The sequence below is a fragment of the Amia ocellicauda genome, chromosome 9, assembly GCF_036373705.1.
Source record: "Amia ocellicauda isolate fAmiCal2 chromosome 9, fAmiCal2.hap1, whole genome shotgun sequence".
In the NCBI taxonomy this organism is placed as follows: domain Eukaryota; kingdom Metazoa; phylum Chordata; class Actinopteri; order Amiiformes; family Amiidae; genus Amia; species Amia ocellicauda.
The window spans coordinates 17,412,194-17,434,615 of NC_089858.1; the positions used below are offsets into that span (position 1 = coordinate 17,412,194).

At 42.3% G+C, this 22,422-nt stretch overlaps 1 protein-coding gene across 2 annotated transcripts in view; it reads left to right on the forward strand.

Moving 5' to 3' along the window:
* gnao1a (guanine nucleotide binding protein (G protein), alpha activating activity polypeptide O, a) overlaps window positions 1-21,284 on the forward strand; it is a 92,498-nt gene extending 71,214 nt beyond the window's left edge. The window contains exons 5-8 of one of the 2 annotated variants that reach the window (XM_066713529.1): window positions 4,165-4,293; window positions 5,471-5,600; window positions 9,726-9,879; window positions 12,502-17,019. In XM_066713529.1, coding sequence (XP_066569626.1) covers window positions 4,165-4,293; window positions 5,471-5,600; window positions 9,726-9,879; window positions 12,502-12,689 — 601 coding nt within the window. In that variant the 3' untranslated portion in view covers window positions 12,690-17,019. Of the gene's footprint in view, window positions 1-4,164; window positions 4,294-5,470; window positions 5,601-9,725; window positions 9,880-12,501; window positions 17,020-18,451; window positions 18,606-18,976 lie in introns of those variants that run through there. The other variant, XM_066713528.1, reaches the window with a different exon arrangement.
* Window positions 21,285-22,422: the final 1,138 nt, after the last annotated feature.

The following is a 22,422-nucleotide window of genomic DNA, read 5'->3' on the forward strand; positions in this document are numbered from 1 at the left end:
TTTAGGATCTGACGCTCTTGCTTATTTGTGGCAGCCTTTGTCCCCTTGGGATGTCTGTGCCATACAGCTGTGTGGAGATTAGTCAGTGCCTAAAATGGCAGCTGTGAAATCAGAGATTGCAGGAAACATTAGAAGAAGAAGCAAAAAAACACACTGACAACTGTTTTTGCAATTGTTGTCTGTTTCCCTCAGTGGACGCTGTTTTGTTTGTTTTGCTCCTCCATAAGCATCTGAAAATCACCTTCAGTGGAGGTTACAGGCCTGCATTCAACATGGGAAAGTGTGAAAAATAGGTGTGGTCAATTCAGTAATGCCTTCACCTAACCACAAGCTGTTCACGCCAAACCCCCCTGACAACCTTCAGCAAGGTGATGGGCAAGATTTGTTACAGGTGTAGGTGTCTGTATATTTCTTTTATTCAAAATCCAGGATGGCAATCAGTGGAGGAAAGATGCAGTGACCGCAGAGCTCACACTGTAGAGATGACGATGACGTACTGTTGGAGCTTTCAAGAGAATTAAACCCCGGCGCTGAGGCCTACATATTTACGACATTAATCCAAGCAGAAAAATTGAGCGAGTTTTTAAACTAAGAACTCAGTGCTCATTGCTGCAGTACAAAACGGAACAGGCTTGTCCAAGGTTTTCAGTTAAACTGAAGACTCCGATAGGCTGCATTATTATATACAGGGCGTTTTGAACACCACCTCCTTTCGAATAGAAGGACACAAAAACTCAGCCGAGCGACGAGAGATAGCTTGCGAGGAAGGCCTGTCCGTGGAGATTGCAGGTGAGCGAGGCTGTCGTCTCGGTATCCACTCCACCAGCTGATGCCCCAAATCATGAGTTCCTGCATCTCTGCCAATCAATCCAGTCAGGAGTTTGACAAGGCGGCAGGAAGTGTGCTTGCTTGAGTGGTGTGAGCAGCGCCGAGAGAGAGAGAGATGAGGGCCGGGACTTTTGCTGTACTCACACAGGGAGCCCTCCTAGAGAGCACTTCTCCCACCTCAACACAGCTGGACTCACAGACACACACACTGGACTGTGGCGTGATGGGATTGTCTTGGTCAGAGCCCAGTCCATGGTCCTGCAGCCACCCACTGAGAGAATGAATGCCACCACTTTGGCGAGTCTTACCAGCTGTGCCCACACATGGAGAACTGAGTGTGTGCTGCACGTTGAATGTCTGCACAGGAGGGAAGCTTCATGATGTCTGGACAACAGAAAGCTATTTATTTATTTATTTATTTATGAGTTTTTTCAAATAATTGTAATGACCTGCCCATTATTTATTTATGGTTGCACAGGATATACATGATTAGCAACTCCTAATTGTTCCATTCCCGTAAATATTCCCGGTTAAATAAACCATTTGATGTCTGACTTCTTATCAGCGATTACTGCTGCCCACCTCTGTGTTTGTGTGTTCCTATATTTATGTATAAAAAAAAAACAAAAAAAAACAGGCTGCTCTGCAAGAGCCAGGTTGGGTGACATGTTTCCAGGGGCCACCAGTGTTTCTGAAGTGGGAGTCCGTGGCCACTGATTTGTGTGTCCTGCTGCGTTAACAGTGGAGACTGATGTCCCCATCGGTCCCTGCGCTGCGCATTTCTCCCCTGACCCTCAGCCCACACACTCCCCAGACTGGAGAGACAGTCTTACCTGATCAGCCATGAAAAGCAAACGCAAAAGAGAGACCGGCTGCACTGGACTACTGTTGGCATGTGTGGGTCTACTCCCCAAACCAGCACACAGTTCTCCCACCCTCCAAAGTAATCTTTTCTTTTTAGTTTAGTTGTTTTTGCATTCCACAGCACCTGCTTATTAGACATGTGCGGTTACATCAGAGGGATTAATGCGGCTCCTGCCATGGTCACTTAGCGTTTGATGTGACCCCTAATTGACCCCCACCTCTCCCTCTCTTTATTATCTGAGATTTTAATTGTAATGCAAGTAATGAGTAACTAGTATAGGCCCTGTGGTCCTCTGGAGCTCCCTGACACCCTGTCCTCTCAGAGACTGGCGGCATAAATAATCATTCTACACAGATTGGTGATTATGGAAAATAAATCAGCAGTGAACACTTTTCTTCGAGGCATTTTGTTTTCTGTTTATTACCAGCTTTCCACATCTATAATTCAAATGATCTCATTTCTGAGCAAAGAAACGTCTGAACAAATGAATATGTGTTGTTGTGTTGATACAAATAGATTTTCGTTCTCTACAAAAAAGCTTTATTATAGGTCTTTGCAGGATAGTGGAGAGCACAGATGAAATTAAATGAAATAATTATAGTTATTTTTTATTGGCTCTCGGTCGACAAGAGGGTCTGTTCAGCCTTGTGACACACATATCATCACTAGCTGCTTCAATGCAATACTGTCTACCTCAATGCAAATCTAGCGCAAAATTATTTAATATTTATTTGCATACGTGGGGTTTCTGTTACTGAAACAGGAACCTTTTGATTATAAACAAAACATCAACAAATGCCGCACAGTGTCTTTTTTCCATATTGATTCCGACTAATGAATGACTGGTTCTTCATTGCCGGGGGGTTCATTTCGTCTGTGCGTAAACATTCAGAGTGCTTTTTAACAGTAGTGGCAGGAATTTAATTGAAGGAAAGAAAGCCACACACCTTCAGAAAGATGACACTCTCTGAAGCCTGATTGCAAATGAGACGCACTTTTTATTATTTTTGCGGGGACTCAGCAGTAAACTGAGCTTCAATATACAAGAAAGATATAGTGCAGCCAGCAGAAAGCAATACCGTCAGGTGGAGCGGTGAAAACTCATCTCTCGGTATCACTGCCAGAGTGTAGACATGAGTAACTGCCCGTGGCTGCAACTGCACTGATCCTCTCTGACTGCAGAGAGCTGTTAATGAGTCCCATTGATTTGTGTATGGTGGAGCTCTGACTGTTTTAGCTGGGCTGAAGTTAAACGACTCATGTGGCAGTCCTGAGATTGTGTTCATTTTAGTCTCCTGCCCCCCCTTTGTGTGATCTTATGAACTGCCCACAAAGCTGTCATAAAGTCTCAGAGTCCACAGCTTCTGACAGGGGAACCTGCCTGCAGAATTATATTTACTGAGGTATCCATTGCTTTACTCTGATATATGGGAGGCTGCTGTCGGGGGGACCCAGCTTAACCTGCAGAATGATGGCCTATCTCATGCACTTACCTATGCAATGGATCACCTGGACTACTGCTGCTGCTAACTTTTAAATGGTCCCAGTCTTGGGTTGTGTGGATATATTTTTATGTGCAAGCAAGAGAGCAAAAGAGGGAAAAACAAAGACAGGGAGAGAGGAGGAGACAGAGAAAGTGAGAGGGGGAGATAGAGAGATGGAAGTGAGAAAGTGAGAGGCAGAGACAGAGAAGATAGGGTGAGGGGCAGAGGCAGAGCAAGGACATCAGAGTGCCCACAGGCACGTTGTCACACACCCCCCATTGCAGTGCATGGTGGGGACCCCAGGGGAAGCTCCAGTGGCAGTTGGGGCAGTGTGAGGGAGCCGCCTGGAGGTCAGAGATCAGACTTGTTGTTTCCAGGGCACAATTACTGCTGGTGTCACAGCTGCCCAGTGGGGGCCCGAGTGGCAGCCACTGAGCCAACCGCCCGAGTCCAAACAGAACATGTAATCAGTAAACGAGCATGAAATCTCAATCAGCCTCTTGACTCTGAACTTCATAGAGCTATTCATTTCATGGGAGTGTGAGAGTGTGTGTGCAGAATAGCAGGAGTCTTGGTGCTCACAGCCATTTCCACTTAAACATCCTTGCCTCTGAAAAACGACATGATCAGCTGGAATCAGTGGGAGAATCAACATTGCTTTGTTTCTTTTGTGCTCGGACTCCATTAGAGGGTTCGCCTCTGCCAATCAGGCCATTCTGCTCAAGAGTCTTCTATTATGATGTCAGACGTCTCAGAAGAAATTGTATCTGGCGTGGTGCATTTTTAAAAACTTGTGGTGTATATAATTGCTGCACGCTCTCTTTTTCTTTTTTTGGTATAATGCTGCTGATACCCTTGTAGTAAATAGTGTGTTAGTGTTTGAAAAAAACATCTTAAGTCTCATTGGCCCCACAGGGCATCTATGAAATGGCATCAGAGCAAAAATAAGAACAAGAATAATCCCTCTCCTTTTTTCTCCTTCTCCAGCTACTTAGACAGCTTAGACCGGATCGGCGCACCTGACTACCAGCCCACAGAGCAGGATATCCTGAGGACCCGGGTCAAGACGACTGGCATCGTAGAAACCCACTTCACATTCAAGAACCTGCACTTCAGGTCAGCCCCTCTGCCCCATCCAAGTTCTTTTAAGAAGAAGGAAGAAGTTAATGGGAAATGTGGTGGAAAATGTCTCCTGCCAGGGCCTCTCCTCTGGGCCAGGGGTCCCTGATTTCTGTTTGTGTTGGTTTTGGACTGGCTTGTTTTTTCTTGGCGTAATTTGAATGGCGTATGCCGATATATTTACCAAAAACATATCTGAACTTTCTGTACACGTAGTCATTCTGTCACTCGTTTCAAAAAGAGCCGTATCCAGAGATCAACAATGCTGACAGTGAGTGATGCATTTCTGTACCAGAACAATGGTAATGTTCCACTTTATTCTATGATTCATTTTAGTCACGCAGTTTTTTATTTTTTTCCTGTATGAGAATTACATCATTGAAGCAGAATGCATAATTGAAAACTACACTCGTATAAACCCTCGTACAGAACTGTGAGGACCCCAAAGTCTGAGAACTATTTTACTTCCCCTGTGTGTGTTACTGGTCATTACATTTTAATTAATCTTCAGTGTGGTCATGGGGTGACACACTCCTATACCAACATTTTGATGCCAAGCCTCGGCTGAACGTGATTTCAGTCTGTCATTCGTGGGATCCTGAGATATACTTTATGGTAAAATATGCAAAGCAGGCTGATGTAACCAAATTCTGGTACCTGCGGAGAGCACTGCCTCCCAGCGTTTACTGGACTGAGCATGATTTGAATGTAATGCCTGCTGGGCGGCTGCACAGCCAGGGGAGACTTGGTTTGCTGGACAGCAGGGTTTGGGGCTCCAGCTATAGATAATTTCTCCTCCTTCATGAAGAAGGAATTATGGGTCACTAGAAAGCACCCTCCCTGCCAGTCTCTCAAGCATTGCATATCCTCTTCGAAGGGACATGGTTCAGGGAGGGGCAGGGACTGGACCCGCTCTCAAGCTGAGTGCTTTTTAACTACTCTGTCCCACCCCAGCCAGGGGAATCTGTACTGTAAAATTTGCAACAAATTTAAAGAAATATATTCATTTGTTGTTTTTATTTTTTTAATGCATTGGCCAAATCAGTTCCTAGCAAAAAGCCGCAGAGAAAAAAAAGACTACATAGTACAATTCCTTCTCTGAAAGTTTGTAGTTTATATAAAGGAGAAAAATAAAAGTGTTCTGTCGCTCAGTGCTGTGTTGTGTCCCCAACAGGCTGTTCGACGTGGGGGGTCAGAGGTCAGAAAGAAAGAAATGGATCCACTGCTTTGAAGACGTGACAGCCATCATCTTCTGCGTGGCACTCAGCGGGTACGACCAGGTGCTGCACGAAGACGAAACCACGGTGAGTTTGCAACAGGTTGCGCTCTTCATCTCCAACACCCAGAGGTTTAGCCTGCTCACCCACTTCATCGATCACATAAAAGGTTTGAGCGTGAAAAAAATACTAAAGGTGTCATTTCCTACTGATGACAAAGCACCTGCTAATCAGACTCATTTCTCATGTCAACATTTAGGACCAGCTGCAGTATTTTTGTCTTTTGTACTTGAGACACCTGATGATGTTTGATTATTACCTGTCTGTTGCACGTGGGTATTTGGAGGGTTACACCAGGAATCCTCTGGGGGTTTCAGACATTACAGAAGGCAAAATACAGTGGGTATGTTGAATGAATCCCCCTAGTTCCAGGGAGATCCAAACCTGGGCAGCCTCAATCCAGAAGCCTCTAAAGGTCACCTGTGGTGTTTTGGTACATAACTAATTTCGAGCCAACACCCTGAAATACCCTTCAGCTGTAAAGAACCAGATTTTGCTCAGTGATTTTTAAGGTGGCCTATTCAACTTACTGGGTTGGCCCCTCCAGAGCCAGGGCTGGATGCACCTGGCCCAGTTAAATGTAAGAGAATTTGCCCCCTATCTTTCTCTATACTGTTTCCTTTGCAGCATCCTCTCCTGGCTGAGTTCCGCCCACAGTTACATCCTGGTGACCTTTGACCTCTGTAAAAGCTCACACCTTGGTGACATACTAATCATTTGTTTAGTTGACGGTACCTAGCCTTCAGTTCCAATCGGCCTGGAACTGTAGTTGTCCTCTGTGGGATCCACAGCCATATGGGACGTATTCATTTTGATCAGCGCAATGTGTTTGGATTGAGTGCATCATCTTTGAATATTGTGTGCCCTACTCAATATGGATTTGGTGAAAAATGAATTGTTCTGATGTGTTTCCTCATATGAAAGCCAGTGCTCCTTCAGTGATTTATTTCTCTTTTTATTATTTTATTTTACATCCAGTCAAATATTTTCTCATATTCAAAAAGAGAAAAGCAACCATCAGATACTTGTCAGCTGTATTTCAAGGGATACTAACCTTCAAAACATTGTGTTTGTAGGCGTGTGGGAGACAGTGTCATTATAACAAAGTCAAATCACCGCCGTTGATGTACATTAACACTAGCGAGCCATTCAGTGCAAGACAAACACATTTCTTCTGCAGAGCTAAACGAGTCACCAATTATTTACATTTTCATTGACAGTGTTTTTTAAATCAATCAATTATTTAAATCCAGATGAACCCTATGAAAGCAGAGCAAATGGCATTTCTGTTTATATTTCTTTTGATGGCCTATGATGTCAATGTTTTACCAGTTTAAGCGAATACAAAGATGTTTAACAAAGCTGACAGTGACAGGAGCAACGTAAGCAGTAAACAGCACGATGAATCCACCAGTCTGGCTCCTCGCTGAGAGGAATTGTGTTATTTTAAGCAGCTTATTTTTTCATGATTCAGTTTCTTAAATGTAAATACGTGCACCCCCCACATCTCTGTTATTTTGTTGATATGTGTTCATTCTCAGTTTTTTCATCACTGTTTTTCAAAGCACTGAGGGGTTTTACCTACATGAGGGGGGCTATTAATGCAAAACTCTGACTCTTTCAGCTAGAGGAGAGGAAAGTACATACATGAAACTACCTTAGACAGGAATATGTTATAAATAGTATTATTATTATTTTCCACTATGTCTTTAAAAACACTGAAATGCATTATAAATATGCACAGAAGTAAAGTTATATAATGCAAAACATACATGCACATGTATTTATATATGTGTGTCTACTGTATGCATGTGTGTAGTAAAACTAAAATACATATACAGGTACACATTAAATTCAGTGGCCAATTTCAGAAGCATAGCAGGCAGTCATCCACTAAAGCACTTTTTGCTATAGGTTTGCTAATCTGCAAAGTGAAGGGGTTCTGAGAATGTGTCGCAGCAATTCAGACTTAACATTCAGGCAGATGGGTGGGTCCTATAAGTGCTGACATGTGTGGGAGCTGGGATTCAGGCCCACAGCCTCCTGACAGGTTCAGTAGGGCTGGCAGTCCTGTCCAGCACTGCACACTCACCTGGATATCGAACAAAGGAGCGATGAGGAGGAAGCAATTTTGAAGCAGTCCCACGCTTTAATATATTAGCACTGGCTGACATCACGTAGCCAAATAGTGGACTAATTCACAGTTTAACGTACTATTGTGCTACCCAGAAAGCACCCATGAGCTTCCACGGCTAAAACATGTTAAAAAGATCAAAGTTTGTTTCCTTTTAACTAGCAAATAATAAAATCTGACTTAAATCTACCAGCAAATACATCAATCTGATGATAATAATTATTATTAATGTTATTATTTGTGGCAGTAGTTTTAGTAGTAGTAGTAATAGTAGTAGTAGTTGCTGCGCCGTGAACCCACTCTAATTGTATTAAGAAATAAGGTGTTTTAGAGTGTGGGTTTGACATCACTTTGAAGCCATTAAAATCTGGGTGTGAGGTTCCTGGTGCATTGTGGTAGTTCCTGATTTCATCTTCATTGATATTAATAAAAATACTATAAATTATTACAATGAATGTAGCTGAACTGCAAATCCCTATGCTTGTGGTACAGTACAGCACAGCACAGTACAGCACAACACAGTATAGTACAGAAAAGTATTTGTCCATTACTGCCACACTCTGCAACCTCCCACAACAGCTGACCTGTCTTTTTTGAAGTGTTGTTCAGCATATTCCACTACTGCTTTTAATATACTGGGTACTGTATGCAAGCTGGCCACCATGGTATGTCAGTCGACTCACAGTGTGTACAGTATGAGCTGAAGGTAACAATCTGTCTTTTGAGAGCTGGTTTTCCCCCCTTGGCTGTGGGCTGTGTGCCGTGGTTCTTCCTCTCCTGCTGTCTGCTATGCTGCGCCGCGTGGGGGAGGGCTCCGGCGCAGTGGGCTCGGCCTTCTGAGTCAAAACATCTTCCAAGCACCTTCAGCACTGCTACCATCGGCTGTCTTTTCTAACAAAATGCTAAAAACAGAACTGATATTGAGAGACCCACCATAAATTTCGGCAGGTATGAAGCTTCTCTTGAGAAAGAAACAAAAAACAAAGTCATAGAGTTGAAAGCAGCACCTTTTGCGCATGTATCCATCTGTGTCTCCTGTGTGTGTGTGTGTGTGTGTGTGTCAACTGTGCTTGTCCATTAGTGTGTGTGTGTGTGTGTGTGTGTGTGTGTGTGTGACTCTTGCAAATGACTTTGCCTTGAATTTTACTCTTGCTCTCTCTTCACCAACATTGAGCTAACACAGAAGCGGACTGTGCGATTTTTTTAATATATGTATATGTTTACATATATATATATATATATATATATATATATATATATATATATATATATATATATATTGTTTTTAAATTATTTTCTTCCAAATTTTCTGCTCTCTTTCTATACTTTTTCTTTCTTTTTTTTCTGTCCCCATCCCCCCCTGCTCCCTCCCCTGCATGTCCTCTAATTACAGGCCTGTCACCACTCTTGTCAGTTGCATTAATAATCAGTGGGCTTCTGTCAGCAGCAACCTAATGTTATTATTTTTCTTTCGTGAGCTAACGTTATTGGTGTGAAGAGTTCTGCTAACTTCTGTAGTTTATTGTCCATGTTAGCTGCCTCACCTAATTGTTCGATATAATCCATCTCAATCACACCGCTCTGAAGGACAAGGCAAGGTCAGCATTGAGTGTCTGCTTCCAACTCTGGATTAATTCAAGGACCTAACCCGTCCTTGGTTAATTTACATTGTGTACAGCAAAACAAAATAAAAAATAAATAAAAAAAATATATATAATATTAACTTTAATAAAAAATATATAATTAAGTGCATGACCCCCCCCAAAAGGGTTTTGAAAGTAGTATTCTGTTACAAGCATGGTGCATGAAATTAGCCCTTCTTTTCCTGTAGGCTAGTGCAGTGTCACCTCTGTCGTGTCAGATCCCCTGTAGATAGCAGTAGTACACAGACACCATGGCTGTGTGTGAGAGAGAATGTTTCATTTCTGTTCCTAATATTCTGTAAGGATTTTCTTGAGATGATGTTCATTGCCAGGCCCAGGTGACGACGGCTGACAACGTGTCTTTTCTGTTCGCAGAACCGCATGCACGAGTCTCTGAAGCTCTTTGACAGTATCTGTAACAACAAATGGTTCACTGACACATCCATCATCCTCTTTCTAAACAAGAAGGACATATTTGAGGAGAAAATTAAGAAATCTCCTCTGACTATCTGCTTCCCAGAGTATACAGGTAATTAATTAATTAATCAGTTAACTAATAGCGTTTTTTTCATTTACATCAGAAATAGCAACACAGGCTCACACAGGATTTTTTTGTTGATGTGCACACACACATGCGTGCACACCCATGCATGCACACACACATACACTCACCTAAAGGATTATTAGGAACACCTGTTCAATTTCTCATTAATGCAATTATCTAACCAACCAATCACATGGCAGTTGCTTCAATGCATTTAGGGGTGTGGTCCTGGTCAAGACAATCTCCTGAACTCCAAACTGAATGTCTGAATGGGAAAGAAAGGTGATTTAAGCAATTTTGAGCGTGGCATGGTTGTTGGTGCCAGACGGGCCGGTCTGAGTATTTCGCAATCTGCTCAGTTACTGGGATTTTCACGCACAACCATTTCTAGGGTTTACAAAGAATGGTGTGAAAAGGGAAAAACATCCAGTATGCGGCAGTCCTGTGGGCGAAAATGCCTTGTTGATGCTAGAGGTCAGAGGAGAATGGGCCGACTGATTCAAGCTGATAGAAGAGCAACTTTGACTGAAATAACCACTCGTTACAACCGAGGTATGCAGCAAAGCATTTGTGAAGCCACAACACGTACAACCTTGAGGCGGATGGGCTACAACAGCAGAAGACCCCACCGGGTACCACTCATCTCCACTACAAATGGGAAAAAGAGGCTACAATTTGCACAAGCTCACCAAAATTGGACAGTTGAAGACTGGAAAAATGTTGCCTGGTCTGATGAGTCTCGATTTCTGTTGAGACATTCAGATGGTAGAGTCAGAATTTGGCGTAAACAGAATGAGAACATGGATCCATCATGCCTTGTTACCACTGTGCAGGCTGGTGGTGGTGGTGTAATGGTGTGGGGGATGTTTTCTTGGCACACTTTAGGCCCCTTAGTGCCAATTGGGCATCGTTTAAATGCCACGGCCTACCTGAGCATTGTTTCTGACCATGTCCATCCCTTTATGACCACCATGTACCCATCCTCTGATGGCTACTTCCAGCAGGATAATGCACCATGTCACAAAGGTCGAATCATTTCAAATTGGTTTCTTGAACATGACAATGAGTTCACTGTACTAAACTGGCCCCCGCAGTCACCAGATCTCAACCCAATAGAGCATCTTTGGGATGTGGTGGAACGGGAGCTTCGTGCCCTGGATGTGCATCCCACAAATCTCCATCAACTGCAAGATGCTATCCTATCAATATGGGCCAACATTTCTAAAGAATGCTTTCAGCACCTTGTTGAATCAATGCCACGTAGAATTAAGGCAGTTCTGAAGGTGAAAGGGGGTCAAACACAGTATTCGTATGGTGTTCCTAATAATCCTTTAGGTGAGTGTACATATGCATGTCAGGAGAGAGGTCCTTTCTGACACGTTAGAGCGGGATTCTGGTTGGTGCTGGATTAAGAAAAAATACATTATAACAGTATACAAATCAAGCTACATCAGGTATGCTTATGAGGCATAAAGAGGGGGAGGCATGCATGGGATAGAGTCAGCAGGGAGACGAGAAGTGGGCAGTTAAATATAGACTTCAACTTAATTAATTAAGTAACTAAATAAATATATTAAGTCCTTAGAGCACATGCCACAGAATGTAAATTGGAAGATTAATTGAAAGAAACAACAGCTTTGGCACCAAAGGTTCAAAACCTTGATGAAAGCCAAGTGGTCGATGAAATGCCACCACACTAATATCAGCTAAACGAATGGGAGTGTCACTCCTTTTGAAAAATAAAAAATGCAAATTCATTTAATGAGGGAAGAAAGAGAAAACAGCCCATGTGTAATACAGGCCATGTTAGGCAGGTTTGAAGGACAGGTGTGATCTTAGGGATTCAGGATCTGGGGTTTTATTATCCGTCCTGTAGAGACTGAGCTCCTTGTCTGCCTATCTGGGTGCAGTTGGGAGGAGTCTGCTATCTCAGTCTGCCACTGGGCACCGTCTGAGAGACACACATTGTCCAGATCAGCAACGTGGCAGAGAGGCCCTCATGTACATAAAGCTTATAGAAGCAAATACTGTAAGTTAATAAAATACCCCCCACACACACAGTGAAAATCCAGGTTTCATTCGGAAAAAGACGGAAATAAAGCTGGGCCAATGGCAGTGCAGGGGTTGGGTTAATAGTGGGAACCATTTGTGGGTCTTATATTCGCCCTTGAACTAAAGAACAGATTTATCTATCAAAATTCCCCTGAAGACACTTTCCTAAGTGCACTGCGATCTTTTCATAAATATAGCTTCACGTTAGCTGGCACATTTTGCCCTTAAAACTCGTAAAGGCAATTAGCAGACCTGTGTGTTCTGATACGTCTAGATCACCGAACAAGAGTCCTTTGTCTTTTCCATTTTAATCCAGCTACCAGCAGTTTGAAGCCTGCCTGAGCACCATTAATTGATTTTAAAATAATTCTGAAAGCTTCACCCAACTCAACCAAGGTGTTAAAAAGTTAAACAAACAAATACACAAACAAGCACACAAACAAGTCTTAATTCATTTAATACAAGACTATACACTGATGTTAATTTCTCCAGGATACATTTAAACATCTCTTTACTCCCCCCTCTGTTTTTGTTGTGTTTTGTAATCCTTTCCAGGGCCCAACACGTTTGCGGAAGGGGTGGCGCACATTCAGTTGCAGTACGAGAGCAAGAACAAATCCCCGAACAAGGAGATCTACGGCCACATCACATGCGCCACTGACACCAATAACATTCAGTTTGTCTTTGACGCCGTGACAGATGTCATTATTGCTAACAACCTGCGGGGTTGCGGACTATACTGAAACTGATAGGAACAGGATGACAAAATTAACTGACCAGCACCCCTAACCTCACCTCATCGCACACACACACGCTCACGCAAACACACACACACACGCCGTCAGCCCAGTTGCAGGCAGTGGTTCTAGTTCTTCAAACCCAAACCGAATCACCAGGCCCTATGTGTCTGCAGCCACCCTTTTTAATGCACACTAGAAAATTGCACTCCACCACATCCATCTGGAATGCTCTGTCCATCCTACTGAGTTGTTAATTGTCGCCTATAGATCTTGCTTTTCTAAAAATTCAAGTAATTCTGACAAAAATTACTTACATCTGTCAATCAAAACCAAATGATGTTCTCTAACTCAGGGTGCTGTTCTCCAATAGAAAAAAGCACTGCTGCAGCCGGCTCCAGACTCCCGGCTCACACTGATCGTTGTTTGCGAAGCCCCTCGATTGAAAATATCTCTTTCCTTCGTCCAATGTGACATGCCAAAAAAGGACAAGGTAGCAGTCAGCATTAGGAGGAGCGTTCTGCATTCCCTTTAGCAGCTTTAGCAGCTTGCATTGTCTTTTTACTGGAGACCTTATGATTTAAAATAATAATGTAAAATATATTTATATATAAACACAAAACATAAAAAGTCGATCTTCATCTTATTTATCCTGTGTCACAGCTCTCCAGTTCTGGCTCAAAACCTCTTCTTTCATTATTTGCGGTTTGGTCTTCTGGCCATTTTACACTGAGTAGGATATTGTAGAGACTTCAGAGAATCTATCCATTTTAATTCTCTGAGTCAGTGTACAGCAGTCGCAGCTGTTTTAGTCATGGACCAGTACAGCCACTGAGAGAGGCTTCTTCATACCAGCAAGAAACCACACAGAGGTTCCAGGATTGTAATATTTTCAAATCATTTGGAAAAGAAAAAGAGAGATAGTAAAACACAAACCCGTTTCTATACTGTGCAGGAAGATACTAGTTTGTTTGTTTGTAATCAGTAACTTTACGGAAATATTTATATTTATACCCTTCTAACGTGAATAGATATATTTATTACCAGAATTATGGATTGTAATATACTTTATAAAATAATTATTCAACTCCGAATCGGTTGTGGTACCCCTGGCCTTTTCTCGTTTACACAGCTTTTTAAAGGCATGTTTGACTACTGATATTAAAATCAAGTCCTGCTGTTTGTTTTTCACTTTTGTGTTCTTGTTCTGGCTGTGTGTGTCTTGTTGTTATCGTTATCGCTCTGCTTTGTGTGCCTTTTATATTTTATTATCTGACAGGATGGAGAAGACCTAAGCTCCAAATGAAAATGTGACATGATAGTGCCGTAGTGGAAGTCATTTGTAAATAATGTGACGTTGTGCTCTTTGATTTTTTTTTTACTGTGTTCAAAGTAAAGTTAGGGAAATGAACATCGTTACTGGAATATGCTTTGCTTTCAGATCTACCCCCCTGGTGATTATCTCAGAGATCCATTTAACAGTGCAAAGGAGTCGCAACATGGCTGCATGTACCTACCAGGTCTAATGCTGTGTTTGTATTTTTAATTTTTGCATCGCCCTTTCCCTCAAAACATAAAAATTGAATTGGCTCCTCAGTAAATGTATGTACATATGTTGGTATGTTACGTAATTAGTGCATAATCTTAGCTTAAAAATAGCACATGTGGTGCAAGGGATACATGCAGCTAATTAGGGGATATTGAAGTTGAAATTACAGACTAGCATTCAGAGGAGAGGATTGTTAACGTATTCAACAGGGAAATGCAGAGAGGAGGTGAAGTGTGAGGAAGTCTTAATGCTATATCTCCTATGCTGTGTCCTTCAGTTCAGTGAACTCCTAAATTGCTAACCTGCCTTAACTACAGTATTTGTTCACTTTGTTTTGACAGCATTTTAAAATAGGTGCCAATCTCTATACTGTGACACAGCACAGTACAATTCTATTGCCCTGGATAAGGGCGTCTGCTAAGAAATAAATAATAATAATAAATATTGCACACCAGACTGCGACCAAATTATTATTATTATTATCATGATAATTATTATTGCATTTGTACAAGTATTAAACCAAGCTGTCTTTTTCCTGGTAAAGCACAGATGTTTACGTGGTGAGGAAGCACACCTGCCAGGTGGCTTCCATTCCACACAGGTGCCAAAGTCTTTGTTCGGCACGGCTGGCTGCGCCAAAGTCACCGTGGCCTTGCATGGTGAGTTACGACGCGACCAGCCAGGGTTGCGCCGTTTTACTCACAAATCTTCAAACCAAAAACTCGGGAAGTGAACCGAGTGAACTGAAGTTCGTGATTCAGCCCTCAATAGCTTGTCGGTTTGAGACTGGTCCCTGGCACTGCAGACTGAGCCCCAGTGTTTTGTCCAAGCTGGGATTGTTTCTGCTTCCAGGCCTCTGCAATAGGCCTCAGTGCCTATGCCAGTGTATTGTACAACAGGGAGCCTCTGTCAGGGATTATGGTTTGCACCGGATATTCTGACCGGTTGCAACCAGCCAAAAAGTGGCACTGTCCAGCACTACCTCTGCCCTCTGTGCCGTCACTGCTGCTGCAAGACAGATGACTGAGTGCTCTGTAAGAACAGGAAGCCTTTGTTTCTGATTATGACATCACACTGCACATTGGCACAGCTTGGAATACCGATGGACCAATCCTCCAGCAGCGTTCTGATGTTCGGTTCTGTGAAGTGTGCAGTCACGCACTCCTCCCACACACGCCTGCCTTTTGCTTGTTCACACTGCATAGTATTGAACAATAGCAGGACATCAACCGAATTCGCAGACCTTGGTGCCTGTGTCCTCGTCACAGTGGTGTTACCAGCAGTCCTCCAGCTCTCTTTCGGGTCTGGTTCTTGTTGCTTATTCTGCACACAGTGATGCCACAGCTCATGTGGTGTTTATAGGGAGGATGTGCTGAAACCTGTTTCCTGTTAGTGCTCTCCACCCTTTCTACAGGGTTCTTTCTTCTGTTCAGTGGAATTTTGCCTGTGAGTGTTTATTTCAATCTGCACAGACAGTGAGAGGCTTGGAGAAGGAGGAAGCATGAGTAGCAAATGCAGGGAAGTGGAGAGATTTTTGCTGAGTAAAGGGTTGGGCAGTAGGGTGAGGTAGAGCACCTATATCAGAGTACTGAAAGAGACCAGACCAGTTTACAGCTTGTCGACCACTCCAGTCACAGTCAGACAGTAGGTAATGTGCCCCTGTGCAGTGCCCCTGTGCGGTGATGGGCAAACCCCATAGCTGGAGGCCTGGTAGGTCTCTGTAAATACCACCCCTGCTTACAACCTGGAAACTAGGCTTAATTGGTTAATTGACTGGATTAAATTAAGTAGGTGAGATCTCTGGTGACACAAAAAACAGAAGTCACTGCAGCTTCCCCAGCAAGGCAGCCATGTCTGCATTTCAGACAGCAATGCCCTTGTCCCCACTATTCTGTCTGTGTCTCGAAGGAAATGAGTACTGTGAGAGCTTCTCCTCACACAAGCCCATGTGCCTTTGTTGCTTGGGAGCTGAAGTAATCTTCAGGGGCTAAATTAACTTTTACATTAGTTTGTGGTATTTAAAGCACAATCTTGGGGAGGGGTCTTGAAATAGATCCTGCTGCCACATGAGAAAGGGTGGCCCCCCAGGAAGGCTGTACGGGCAGATGTGTTCATCTGGCTTCTAAAGGACAGCGAATGAGTGATGAGCCCTGCTGGAAGGCACCGATGATTTGTTTATCTCTGTATTTATTTTTCATTTTTTAACATCTAAGCCTTAACTGATAAAGTGGTCTGAAAAACAACGATGCGGGAAGGGCATGAGTATTTCTGATCGCCTGCCATCATTTTTACTTTGAACAAAGGGCAGTTTCAGCCAGAGGACGACAGTATGGGTTTTTTTTTTTTTGGTTGAGCTCTTTGTTTTGTTTGTTCAGTGTCTGGTTTGTTTTTCTTTGTTAGCATTGCTGGCAGGATGTTAAAAATCGCTTCAACTAGCCGTCTGCATTTGGAGGACAAAAACTAGGAAAATTATATGATCTTAAAGCACAAAACAGATATATTTTCCCCTTTATCACTCTCAGCATCAGCAGCCCCAGCCTGTCCAGGCCTCCTCCAGACCCTCATGACCACGCCCCTAATCAGTGATCATGGCCAGCTGCCCCTCTGCCTGCCTGTGCTTTACACTGCGCTTCAGATTTCTTGAACGTTAAGTAAAAGCTGCATTTTCATGTCATTGTGTAGTAATGTGGCTCTTCATTTGTTAATAAATCCTTAGCTGCTGTTATTATTTATTGACCTGTGGTAATGTATTGATTAGTACTAAATTAATAAAGCTCTTTCACAGTGTGGGTTTTGTGTTTACTTCTAATTTGATCCCACCCTCTCTGTCTCTCTCTGTCTCTCTCTCTCCCTCCCTCTCCGGGTTTCTCGGAGAACATTGTAAGAAACTAAATAAGTCTTTGTTCGTTTCTTTCTGTATTCTGTATTTTGTCATCTGTAAATGGGATTGCATTTGAATAGTTCCAGAACCAGTGTCATCATTTTCCCAAGGGGATTAACAAGATCTGCAGTGTGTGCTTCATGCTCTCTTGTTAAGGTGGTGGATTTGTACATTGTATTATTTATTTTGCATGAATGTTAATTTATATAATAGAAGCTTATACTGTTTGTCCCAGTTTTAAATGCTTGCAGATTCAATTTTATTGTGCTTTCTCGCTCTTTACAGAGCACATTCCTCATTAGATTTTTTCTGCAGAAACAGAGGGAAAGGCTGTTAGTATCTCTGTGGCAATGTGCTGTTGTGTTGGCTTAGACTGCCTGCCATTGAGCTCCTGCAGACTGGTGTGCAAGACTCACGACACAGTGCGAGCTGCAGGGTTTTTCATGCCCCCCTGCAGAACACAAAAGGCAGGCGATACCGGTGATTGTGACCTTATGGGGAACCAGGGTTGGGTGGGGTTATAGTGGGTAAATTTGATATTTTAATGATTTTGAAAATGCAGATTTAACATTTATTAATTTCACAAATTTGTGCTCTACCGAAGTGCATAACAGGTGTACCTGTATACGGGTGAGTGAAAGGGCTCTCCTCCTCTCTCAAACGGTTCCCTTGGCATTGTGTGGGGTGAGCCTTACTAAGGGAAGGCCTCCAGTCTTCGTGGATGTCCACTGACCTCATGTGCCTCTTTTTCCTTGGTGCTAGTTAGTACCATTACCAGATTCAGCCCGCTGTGCTGGAGACGGACGTGCACTGGTTCCTGTGCACGAGCGTGTGTCTGTGTGCACAGCAGTCAGGTGGGGAGCGATTCCCAGGAACCAGAGACCTCACAACCCAAGCAAAACCTCTCTGAGGAGGGTGTATGACTTATTAATTGAATAAGTATAATTTCCTGTGTCTGTTTTGGGCTTCACCTTGGAAAGAAAGAAGAAGCAGTGGCATGTTTTTCAAAGGATTTATACACATAACATGTTTTTCTCTCTCCTCAAGTGGCAAATTCATAAACGCTGGGCTGCAGTGACAACGCATCTCAATGCTAATTAACTGCTGACTGAATGACCCTTGTACCTTGCTGTCTTATTTTAAATACAAGTGCTTGACTTGACTAATGCTTTGGGGGCTTTTCTGAGCATACCACTTGGATATAACAATCCCTGCTTTAATTTTCAGAGCTAACCTTTCCTCTCTCTCTCTCTCTCTCTCTCTCTCTCTCTCTCTCGTTCTCTCCATCTCGTCCTCCCTTCTTCTCCTCTCCTCTCCTCTATTTCTTTCCTGCTGCAGAACCGCATGCACGAGTCTCTAATGCTGTTCGATTCCATCTGTAACAACAAATTCTTCATTGACACTTCCATCATTCTCTTCCTCAACAAGAAAGACCTGTTTGCTGAGAAGATCAAGAAGTCCCCCTTGACCATTTGCTTCCCCGAGTACACAGGTAAGAGGGTCCTCTCACTGATTGTGCCTGCAGAGACGCGCTCTGGGTGCAGAGAATGACTGAACTACTGATGGCCGGTTGAAAGGTTGAAACGGGGCTTTTTACTTAAGAACCCAGTGTGGAATATGTCACCTGAGCCCTGGCATCTCAGACGGGAGTGAGAGTGGGAGGGGGATGGGGATGCACGGCCTGCTCCTACTCACACCTAGAGTGAGAGAACTCCATATTACAATAGCAATAGTCTTCTGGCACGTCTACAAATGCTGTGTATTTGTAACCTAGCTTGTTATTATGAAATTTACCTATGTATGTATGTGTGTTTCTCTCCCTCTCTCCCTCTCTGTCTCCCTCTCCCTGTTCCTTCCCCCCAGGTCCCAACACCTACGAGGATGCAGCCGCCTACATCCAGGCACAGTTTGAGAGCAAGAACCGCTCCCCCAACAAGGAAATCTACTGTCACATGACCTGCGCCACGGACACAAACAACATCCAGGTGGTGTTCGACGCGGTCACTGACATCATCATCGCAAACAACCTCCGAGGCTGCGGGCTATACTGACCCCTCTGTATAGGAACTAATTTGGTAATGATTATTAAAATGCAAGTTGGTAAATAAAAGGCGTAACGTATATATATAAATATATATATATTAAAAAAAACAAAAACAAAAAAAACAAAAAATAATCTTTTTAGTTTGTTTCAAAGAGCTGCCAACAGAACTGATTTCTTATAGCACCCCAGCCCTTTAGGACGATAGAAGATTTAGCCCCTGTCACTGTGTCTCTTGTTTTAACTGAACAACTTGTTTTTGTTTTTTCTTACAAGAAATGTCTTTTATTTAATATTTTAAATGTTTGTTTGTTCGTTCATTCGGTCGTTTGTTTGTTTTATGTATATTTATTTTGAATACCAACAGGGGGCTAGCTTGACGTGTGGTGCCTCAGAAATTAGCTGATTTTGATGATAGTTATAATAGTTATGATAATAATAATGATAATAATTATAATTATAGTAATAATAAGAAGAATAGTTACAGCAGAAATCACAGCCATAAATCTGGTTTTGATGATTTCAGTCAAGGGACTGGGCATTCACAGTACACAGTTAGTTCTGTTCAGCTGTTTGATATCTTAGATGGTAAAAAAACCAACACCACAACCCAATTCAGGACGCACACAGGATTGCACCATATCAGCTAATACTGTTTGTCACTTGTGGAATCTGAAAGCACATGCTCCCTGCAGTCAGTCTACCCCCCCACGCCCCCACCCCACCCCGAAACAGGGCTGGGCCTCCCTCTACAGACCCCACCCCCCCGCCTCAAGGCTGGGGCGTGTGTGCTGTTTCACTGTCTCACCGGTGAACCACACGTTTGCCAATGCTATTTTAAGTGTCATATCAGTGCCAACCTTCTCTATGGCAAGCTTGGGGTAGATTTAAAAGCACTAGGTTATTGTAACAAAAAGAAGAAAAAAAAAGAAAAATATGAATATCATGTAAGGAACTTCTACTTTTTTTATTATTGTCAATTAATTTATTACTTTATTTATTTATCTATCCTCAAGCCCCCTTTACTTCCTCAGCCCGTCCCACCCCCCAACCCAGACCCCATCACCCCCAACTCCCCGTCCCCTCCTCCTTTTTATCTCCCTGCAGGCTGGTTAATGGACTCTAATGTCACAGTTAACCCCACCCCACCGCCCCACCCCCCCACCCCCCCCTTCAGATAGCATGACCTTTTGGCCTTTGTAAAAAAAATAAAAAAACAAAAAAAAACATCAAACAACAAAAAAAAGGTAAAAAAATTAAAAAAATGTAAAAGCTTTCGAAAAAAATGTAATAATTAAAAACGACAAAAAACAAAACAACATCAACAACAAGACACATAAACGTCAACGGGGAAAAAAAAGAAATAAAATAAAGACCAACTCAGCCGTCCTTCCCAGTTGATGTAAGATTTTGAAGACGGTGGTTCCTGGGCGGAATATGTCTGTAGAATGCCATAGGTCTGGTCCTAGCACAGTCTTTACAAGTAGAAGCTTAAAAAAATGATTATGATGATGATGATAATAATAATAATAATAATGATAATAATAATAATAATATTAAAGTCTATTTCTTGTGCTTTGTAGCTACAGAAGGTTTTTTTCCCCTTTTTTAAAAGTTTTGCAACGGTCCTGAGATACATGATACCGTTCTTACTTACCCATATTGATGTCTATGAACTGTACCGATTATTTTGCCTGTTTACCCTGCATTGCAATGTCTTTACTAGCCTGGAGTATTTTTAAAAAAAAAAACACTTTGGAACACAGCTGTCTTAACCCGAGACAGTGTGGCTGTACAGGTTTGTGCGCTTTCTCTTAGTTTAAAACTGTAATCTGATCTGCCTTTCTTCACCTTCCGGGTCTGTATAGAAAAAGCACAGCTCTCACTGACCAGTAGATTTGGAAAGTTGTTTCCCTTTTAGCCTTTTTGCTCTGAGAAAAAGAATACAGTGTATTATATATACCAGTTAGGCTCTCTTTTCATTTTTTATTTTTTATTTTCAGTGAATGCTTTTTTGTGCTGCTTTTTTCTTCCTTTTTAGTGAATGGTGTTTCTCTCCTGTGGGATGTTTGTGCTGCAAAACCAATCGAATGTAGTGTTTACATTAAAGCCACAGTTTTCATGACTTAATACTTTGTCATGTCTACTTTGTGAACTTTTTGTTTCTATCTCTTCACAAGTTGTCTGTGAGTAAGACTTGGCTTGCTTATTACACCACTGTGAAAACAAACCAACAAACAGACCAGACAGATACAGTAACCACAGCACCAAAATTAATCAATTATGGACAGTAAATCAATCAATCATTAAACAGTCCGCAAGCTGTTGTTTTCTATTACTGATCAGTGAGGTTTTTGCTATATACTCTACACTCTACCAGACTCTTTGATGTTCTTGTGATCTCAATAAAGAGAACATTTGTCTCCTCTCCTACAGCAATGACTGAGTAGTCCTGTGTCTTTCAGCGCAGTGTCCTGGCATTCAGTGTAAATCTGGGGTGAATTCACAAAGGTATCTGCTCCACATTAGCTTCTGTGCCTGTCGGTCCTAAAAATAAAAACAAGTGCGACTCGAAGAACACACATTTGGGTCCCCTTTCTCCTGTGAGGGTTTCCGGGTCCGCAAGTGTGGATCCTTCCAGGAAACGTGTTGTGAGACTCCAGTCCAGGTTAAAGCAGAACTGTTACACATACACCAATCGCTAATTCAATCTCAAATGCCAGTCCTGCGGCTTAATAGGCTTCCATTGGGAAGAGGGAAAAAGAGGATCTGGGGTCAATAGCTGATAAAGGTTTTGAAGTAGTCTGGGGCCATTGTTAGGTTAAAGGGCTCGATTTGGTTGTATTACAGACAATTTGTAGAGAATTGTATGCCAAAATTATTGCTTTTTTCTTGCAGGCATATTTGCCAAAATTTTGTGTTGTGTTTAATTGTTTGGAAGCAGTCAGAAAAAAATACTTTATTTACTTTATTATTTTTATAATCAAACATAATGACATTTTAGAGTTCAAGTCCTTAGTGAATACACCAAGGCATGCTCTGTTTGCTGTAAATATAAATATATACACTCTGAATTTGAATAGAAATTGCCAAAGGTGCAGCAAAGTTGAGAATCACAATAAACCACAATAAATCTGGCAATAACTACATAACAAACACATGCTAATTAAATTTGAATTATGATTTTATTTTCATAATAATAAAATTTTTATGAGCCAGGATTTAAAATATTTATTTTGCTTTATTTTTATTTATCAATCACTGCTGC